The 8,872-nt window shown below is 30.6% G+C and overlaps 2 protein-coding genes across 2 annotated transcripts in view; both read left to right on the plus strand.

Annotated features, from left to right (window-relative positions):
* The first annotated feature begins 1,151 nt into the window (after positions 1 to 1,151).
* LOC140979263 (GDSL esterase/lipase At5g45670-like) lies at positions 1,152 to 3,371 on the plus strand. Its single transcript, XM_073444605.1, has 5 exons — positions 1,152 to 1,500; positions 1,941 to 2,065; positions 2,160 to 2,405; positions 2,604 to 2,859; positions 2,962 to 3,371. The coding sequence occupies exons 1-5, from the start codon at positions 1,245 to 1,247 to the stop codon at positions 3,183 to 3,185; spliced, it is 1,107 nt and encodes a 368-aa protein (XP_073300706.1). The 5' UTR covers positions 1,152 to 1,244; the 3' UTR covers positions 3,186 to 3,371.
* Positions 3,372 to 7,984: 4,613 nt separating this feature from the next.
* Positions 7,985 to 8,872, plus strand: part of LOC140972727 (GDSL esterase/lipase At1g29670-like) — an 8,125-nt gene continuing 7,237 nt past the window's right edge. The window contains exons 1-2 of the mRNA XM_073435148.1: positions 7,985 to 8,382; positions 8,471 to 8,603. Coding sequence (XP_073291249.1) covers positions 8,142 to 8,382; positions 8,471 to 8,603 — 374 coding nt within the window. The 5' untranslated portion in view covers positions 7,985 to 8,141. The remainder of the gene's footprint in view (positions 8,383 to 8,470; positions 8,604 to 8,872) is intronic.

The following is an 8,872-nucleotide window of genomic DNA, read 5'->3' on the forward strand; positions in this document are numbered from 1 at the left end:
ATATATATATAACACAACACGACACGACGAGCATTAAATCCAGTATATATATATATAACACAACACAACACGACGAGCATTAAATCCAGTGCTTAGTTATCATTTTAGGTTTTCTAGTTTATATAATAATATATTTTCGGACATTAAGTACTGTTACGATAAAGACTATACGTCATCCACATGCTAAGAGATTAATATTAATAGGTGAACCTGCTTAGCAAGATTTCGACCAATTCACTTGCTCGATCGATCATTGCATTCTATCATTGACGAGTGAAAATTATACAATTGTTACCTAATTGTAATCAGATCATGCAGGATGATATATATATAATTTATATCGCATGCATGATTGTTTACGTACACCACCAAAAAAAAGTCAAGTAGAGATCTGCATATCCATCGTTAATCGGTCTCTAACCTCAATTAATAGTGAAGAATAACGAACGAGAAATATACTGTTTGTTTGAGTCGGTGGCCACCATTATATAAATCATAATAATGGATATACTAATTTTTTTAGTCATACTTGGAGTAATATGGTCATTCAACAATGAAGGTCAAGAAAGTTGGTGACCTGATCACAGGAGAGCCAGTGACGATCGAAACCCTGATGAACGGTGGCCATAACTATAACAGTCTTAAGGTAGTGAAAATACTTGTCGGATAAATTCCGACCCACGTTGAATTCTTGAAACGGAAAAAAGAAGTTCATCAAAATAAAAATGAATAAGTTTAAAATAAGTTAACAATAATTTTTAGCTCCTCGTATAAGTTTACACTATCATCGTTAGTATAAATTATGATAACATTGTAATGCTAAAAATTATTCATATTTAACTGATTAAAATAATTGTATATATGCATAAGAATACTTAATGTGCACCGAAGTGTAGCAGTCGAGTTCGATCATCATTTAAAAAAAAATGGTTTACACTAAGAAGATGGTAAATGGACTGGTTAGCAGAAATCAAGACCGAGTCAACAAAAAATTGGCATGGCTGACTACTGTTGACGCTCGCATATCATATCCGCGTGAAATCAATGCGTCCAACCAACTCCATATATGCACACACAAAAAGTACACTTTGACATCTCCCGAGTCTCCTTAATTTCCATTACTATATATACACTTCAATCGTCTTGCCTTAACTTACAATATTCCCGATATACATCCACTACCCTTCTAGACTCCACTTTTACTGCTGCCGCATCGCATTATTTATCCTCCTTTGGATATATAAATGGCAATGCGTTGTGGGTTTTGGAGATGGATGGTGGTGGTGGCAGCCGCGGCGGTCATGAATCTTGTGGGTAACGGGGTTACGGCGGAGCCTCAGGTGCCATGTTACTTTATATTTGGTGATTCGTTGGTGGATAATGGGAACAACAATAACATTCGGTCGTTGGCGAGAGCTAATTATTTGCCTTATGGCATTGATTTCCCCGATGGCCCGACGGGGAGGTTCTCGAACGGTAGAACTACCGTTGATGTCGTTGGTAAGCTCCTACTTTCTTTTTTGGGTTTATTCAATTCATATTTAGTCATGCATGAAAACGCAAATAACCGGACAAATAAGTCTCGAAATTTAAATAAGAAAATTATTTTTATAAAAAATATATATAATATATAAAAATTTATTTAAAAATCAAATCCATGATTAAAATATTTCTAAAAGCAAGCAGTAGATGAGAGTGGACGATTACCATTTTGCCTTAAAAATTAATAAGATTTATTTATAATTTTAAAAAATAATTTTTTTATTGATCCCCAATTGCTTCTTATTTTTTAAGATTTACGTCCTTTCTTTATTAAGTTTTGAGAAAAGAATCAATATGACAATTTATTATAGATAAACGATTCAAATTACTATATATTTATATACATGCTAATCAATTATTAATTGTAATATGACTCTTGTAATCTCCAATACTCTCAGCGGAGCTACTAGGCTTTGATGACTACATTCCGCCATATGCCACCGCCCGCGGCCGACAAATTCTCCAGGGGGTAAACTACGCATCCGCCGCCGCTGGAATCAGGCGAGAAACCGGTCAGCAACTGGTACGAAAATGTATTCCACGAACTCAAAAACTTGCACGCGCGCTATTAATCACTATATATATTAACACTAGCCTCAAATTGATATAATGATCAGGGAGACCGAATAGATTTTACTGGACAAATAAACAACTACAAGAACACAGTTTCGCAAATAGTGGACATACTCGGGGACGAAGACACGGCCGCAAATTATTTGAGCCAGTGCATATACTCCGTTGGAGTAGGCAGCAACGACTACCTCAACAACTATTTCATGCCCAACAATTACCCCACGAGCCGCCAGTACTCGCCTCAACAATATGCTCAAGTTCTCATTGAACAATATTCCGATCAGTTAAGGGTATGCATGTTTTGTCTCTGTTTCTATGCAAGTTCCATCTTCTTGAACTTTTGGAACTGTTGATCAGTTCTTTTTACCGACCATCTAGTTCCGATGTTTCATAGTTGCTCTGCACAGTGTTTCATAGTTAATCTTTCAAACGAATAATCTTGACCTATTTTTTTTTTCCTTTTTATTCGTTGGGGTTGATACATGTAGACTTTATATGACTTTGGAGCAAGGAAGTTTGCTTTGATAGGGATAGGCCAAATCGGATGCAGCCCCAATGCATTGGCACAAAACAGCCCCGACGGAGTCACGTGTGTACAAAGAATTAACAGCGCAAACCAAATGTTCAACGCCAGACTCAGGGCATTGGTCGATGACTTCAATAGCAATTCACGCGATGCTAAGTTCATCTACATCAATGCCTATGGAATTTTCCAAGACTTAATAAACAATCCAGCGGCTTTCGGTACGTTTGTACAATGACAGAATAATTTAATTTGTTCATTTTTTTCAAGATTATGATGAGCCAATAATAATACAAGTTTCTATTTCCTTATTTTTAATCCAGGATTAAGGGTGACAAATGCTGGATGTTGCGGTGTGGGGAGGAACAATGGGCAAATTACATGTCTCCCTTTCCAACCTGCATGCCCGAATAGGGATGAATATTTGTTTTGGGATGCATTTCATCCCTCAGAAGCTGCGAATATTATCATCGGGAGGAGATCATACAGTGCTCAAAGGGCATCGGATGCATATCCCACTGATATTCGCCATTTGGCTCAAGCCTAGGAACAAGGGAATAGACTATATATTCTTAACTAATGCATGTAGTTTGGCAAAAATGAAATGTAATATATTGTTTGCAATTGTTATATATTTAGTTTATAAGGGTTTATACATGTATTTTTTTCCCTTTTTTGTGCGGGATTATTTGGTATGAACTCGGAAGGGTTCTAAAATAAATTTAGAGCTTATTAGATATTTTGGTGTTTTTTTCTTGGACCCTTGCATTGTGGTGGCATAAAGTTGAAAGGTACCCTTTTTTTTTTCTTATAGATCTGTACTAATTATGATATTGGAGATTAATTTGTTCGAAACTCTTCATCTTCTTAAATCTTTTTTTTTATTACAGGTAGATAAATCGTTGCATTAATTAATCGTGTAAGTAAAATGGGAGAAGACAAGGTAATAGACTTCTATCCCAGAAATTGGGAACGGAAAGGTAAGAAATTATCACAGGCTCTAGTAATGAACAAGATTCCAAGGCAATTTTGCAGTGTCACGTTACTTTTTTTTTTTATTGTTATATTATCATTTTACGACGTCACCTAAGTGTTATGTAAGATATGAATTGTAAAACCAATAGAAAATAAAGATCCAACTTTGACAATTTTCGTAATTATATAGACTATGGAAAAAATAATATGACTGACCGTGGGTGGTATTGTAATTATCTGAAATTCGAGTGGCACTTTTCTAATTTAGTGGACGATGGGAATTGATTGACGTGTAAGGTTTCACGTGAACATAAACCAGGGCGGAATTATATGAACAAACTTTATTTTGGTACGTGAATTATTTATCTATTTATATTGGATTATAAATTATAATGTATGTGAAAGGAATTTTTTAATTTTTAATTAATTTATTTTTTTATAATATTGTGATATTAATATATGGAGTTATGTTTTTGTTATATTAACTTTTTTTAGAATATTGATATTTATCTCTAGATATTATATTATTATTCGAAAGAGTTTATTTATTGTTTTCATATTTGTGTAGGAATGTATACAAAAAATAAACTTTAGTACAAACAAAGTCTATAAATAAGAGATAATTGATGTTGCATACGTGAGAGGTCGCAGGAAGAACATGGAATTACATCAATATATTAATAAAGAGCTCAAGTCAATTAAAGCGTGTTGAAGTGTTGTTATGAAATGTTGATAACATTGAACTGACAACATCTAATCACTGTTTTGATTAATGTGTCGTTTATTCGAGAACTTTAGCTTCACGTTTGTTGTATCCGTAGTTTTGGTTATACAAAAAATATTTTTGTATTCTCTGGGCCAACATGTGTTTTTCCGGATGAAATTCGATACAAAATATTGAAATTCTGGAATAAATATATCATATTTTAGAAATAAATATTTTAGATCTGACATTAATATATGATTTTGAGTATCCATACATGTATAACATATTTTAATATTAATGACACTTCTTTTTAGATGAAAATTTGATACAAAACCTAGAAAATCTAGTATTAATATACGATATTTGAGTATTAAATATTTCAGATTTGTCACTAATATATGATTTTTGAGTACCCTAAAATGTATAACAAATTTTTGTATTATTTACACATGTTTTTTCAGTTGAAAATTGATACAAAACATTAAATATGCGGTACTAATATATGATATTTTAATATAAATTCTTTTAGATAGAATAATAATATATGATATTTGAGCACACAAAAATGTAATAAATATTGATATTGATATACGCGTTCCATTTATTTGCAGTATCATATATATATTCCAGATTTTAAATGTTTTGTAACAAATTTCATTCGAAAAATAATTGCGATCCAAGGAATGCATAAACATTTTTGTGTGAATCAGATGCTGCAGAGAAAGTTTCAGTATGAAAAGGACTGAACACGCCATTACCTATGATGTTGATGATATAAAAGCAAAGCCTTCCACACAATAATTCTGAAAAATTATTTCTATATGATTTGGAATTTATATANTCAGGTAAAAACCATATTTTATTATAAGATCAACTAATTCCTTTTCCGTACAAACTAAGTGTAATTTTTTTAAAAAAATTGAAAAATAAAATTTATTTGGTTTTTTGTATTAAATTTTTTTAGATTAATTTTTTGAATAAAAAAATTTTTTTGGCTTTGTAGATATTGAATTTCCCAGAATAAAATATCTAGTAATTCTCCCAAAGGTTTAACATAGTTATTTGCTAGCTGTCGATCACGCTTAAGAATAGCTGTCAAAATCATTCTGCTTCATTTAGAATACGTACGTATAAATAAATTAAATTGAATTAATTTTTGAGAATATTGAGATTTAAAATATTTTTACAATATTAAACTTGAGAATAAAAAAGCGATGAATTCGACAACTGCATGTGGTTGGTTTTGGCCTTGTGTTAGTACTGTTTTGGTCTCATTTAACCAAAATTAAATTGTTTTGTCTACTCGTTTCTATTTCATTTGTATAGTAGCTAGTAAGAGTCATCAGGTATGACAAACTAATATACTACCCATGTGCCAAAACACAAATGACACGAATTCAAAAGTGTTCGAATTGGTAGAGTACGTGAATATTTGATCAATGATAAATAGTTATATTTCTCTTATCAATACTTTTTTGGATAATCATGTTGCAGAGAATTTGTCTAATGCAGTTTACCTAGATAGCGTGATTTGTAAATTATTACGTTATGTTAAAAGTTTACTTGGTGTACGTCTAAAGGTAACGGTTATGAATTTCATTCCAATAAAATTCCAATAAAATACTTGAGTATGTATATGTAATAAAAAAATTATTCTAAACATCAGTATTGTGAAAAAAAAGAGATTAAAATGAGAAAAAATTAGTTAATCTATATTTTATTATATTAAGTATGAAGCCCTAATAATAACCGCTATATGAGGACACCAACTTTCTTTCCTGTTTTATCTTTTTTAATTTTTTATATTTACTATTTATTATTTTATTATAGTTGAGCCCCTAATAATAACCGTTCTATGAGGACACCAACTTTCTTTCCTATTTTACCCTTTCTTATTTTTTATATTATATTTTTTCTTAACAAATAATATTATATTCACCGTCATAAGGAAACTGCTCACGTGAAAAATAATATTATTTCTAGCCACTGTAAAAAATAAACTCTCTTCTTTATGTTGTGACGTCATTATGTTGTAATATAATGAATATTTAATATATTAGCCACATGCGTGTGTCACGGTTAGTAGTATATCCTAATGACAAGACAATCATGGTGTTTACTGCAGATCCTATTTCTAATAGGACCGATAATAATTGGGTTGTGGGTCCGCAATTAGTTCATTAACCATTACGATTCATCAGTTAATTACCCCACAATTTAATGCAATTAATCATTTTTTACGATTATTATAATTTAGCTTCAGAATTATAACAAATTTATTAATGAATTTTCCGATTCAATTTAAAACACTAATATGATTTTCGATACGGTACGGTATACCATCCCTACTTATATTGATACAATTTATTACAAATTCTTATTATTAGATTCAAAATGAACTCAAATAATATACATCAAATTTTAAAAATCAATACAAATCATTTGAAAACAAGATTTTGCAAATAAAAAAAAAAAATTCGTATTTTTTTTTTTACTTGAAACAAATTGTTATGATTAAATTTCGAACTTGATACATCATCTTAAACTCGAGTTATCGAAAAAAAAAACTCGTACTTAGTGTAACTAAATTGCTCGAGAAATAATTAGGAAGTGAATGTACTCTGAAAGTGTCGGTGGAGTAATAATGATTATCGATTACATCTTATATTTAGATGGATTTTTCTATGATATGGATGCAACGAATTAAACTTGAGAATGAAATCGAAATATTTCATATATTGACTAAAGTGCCTTAGAACGAATGTTGATTAGGCACGTGTTAACTTCCATTTTGTTTATGTATATAAATAAATTATAAAAATTATAATTTCGATCATCTTCTATATAATTATGATTTCAGTCTTAATCGTAAAATTTTCAGTCTTATTACTCCTAAATTAATAAATATCGTTTTTTTAGTTGATAAATATCTGTTTTTTGTATCTCATAATTTTTTTTATTATTAACAATGTGAACTAAAATAAAATAATTAATATTATATTCGTGGAACGAAAAATTGAAATATTATTTGGAAAGTAAATTATTATATATATACAATAAGATTATATTCTTTGAAATTAATTTTGGGTCTGTCTTAAAGATAATGTTATATGATTCTCGATTTAGATTAGTGATATTAGATGTAAATATGAATAATATGATTAATAATCGTTTTTAGAATTTTAATTAGATGTCAAATGAAATAAAAGTATATAATAATTTAATATTTTATTATTCGAGCAAAAGTCATTGCAGTCAATATCTACAAAAGCATGCCAACAAAAAATCATAATTAATATGGACAGTGGCATTTCTCTCTCATTCACGCCTCCATTCAATCAAGAGACGAGACAATATCACGAATTTTATTCATACCACGTTTTAATATTAATTATATTTATAATAAAAATAATATTTTTTACATAAAAAAATAAATTTTTTAATATATAATCCAAATAAAATATATACATCTCACAAAATTTATCCATGAGATCGATTCATAGAAATTTTTGTTAAATTTATATGTACACGTAAGCTAAATGGTTATATAAATAATTTTCATATTATATAAATTATTTCAAAAAGAGAATACTTGTGTAAAAAATTAATGAGCAAAAAAATAAATTGTGAACTCTAAACTCTAACATTCAAAAATTGCAATCTTAACCCTGGAAGCAATTATCCAGCTCAAAAGTACTTTAAAAAAATTATTTATTTATAGGAACCCGCACAGCTTTGCGATATACGCCATTCGTTATTCCATATAAAATTCGGCAACTTTCTTTGCCTGGGATTGGGATCTTCACCATATAACTAATTAATATGAAGTACTTTGTACCAATATTAATAATATTATCTCTGTTTTCACAATACCAGCAGCTGCAGGTGCTTGCCGAGCCACAGGTTCCATGCTTCTTCATTTTCGGAGACTCCATAGTCGACAATGGCAACAACAATTTCCGACAGACGACATCCAGGGCCGATTTCTTGCCTTACGGGATTGATTTTCCAGGGGGACCAACGGGTAGATTCTCCAATGGACGAAACATCGCAGATATCCTTGGTTTGTACTTTGTACTCAAATTTAGTGATGTAGTCGGAGTTGGTGTCGACGTTTATTTCATCCCTTTTTTCAAAATTTGTTTTGACAGCTGAATTATTGGGGTTTGAGAAACACATTCCGCGATATGCAAATGCTACGAACGAAGATTTCATTGGAGGAGTGAATTACGGGTCGGGCGGAGCAGGAATTCTTGACGAAACTGGAACAACACTTGTAAGCTAGCACTGTCTCCCCTCTTAATTTCTAAAAATGGCGAAGTTGACTTTTTTGTCATGTTTCTGCGTGCGCTGTCTTGTTATACACCACGTGTTATAATATATAATATAAATCTATAAAATGCATCTACACGTTTTGTAAAGGGTCAGTAATATATTTTAGTATCCTTTCAATTTTAATGTAAAAAGAGACGGTATCATATGTCGTATTTTGTGAGACGAATCTCTTATTTGGGTCATCCATGAAAAAATATTACTTTGTGAATATCGATAGG

Source organism: Primulina huaijiensis, chromosome 1, assembly GCF_012295235.1.
Source record: "Primulina huaijiensis isolate GDHJ02 chromosome 1, ASM1229523v2, whole genome shotgun sequence".
In the NCBI taxonomy this organism is placed as follows: domain Eukaryota; kingdom Viridiplantae; phylum Streptophyta; class Magnoliopsida; order Lamiales; family Gesneriaceae; genus Primulina; species Primulina huaijiensis.

What these genes read in the sequence shown, in the direction of transcription:
- LOC140979263 (XM_073444605.1), top strand. Translation starts at nt 1,245, where the DNA reads ATGGCAATGCGTTGTGGGTTTTGGAGATGGATGGTGGTGGTGGCAGCC. An exon ending in GAGAAACCGGTCAGCAACTG is followed by an intron (nt 2,066 to 2,159) that starts GTACGAAAATGT and finishes TATAATGATCAG; the next exon opens with GGAGACCGAATAGATTTTAC. An exon ending in AATATTCCGATCAGTTAAGG is followed by an intron (nt 2,406 to 2,603) that starts GTATGCATGTTT and finishes TGATACATGTAG; the next exon opens with ACTTTATATGACTTTGGAGC.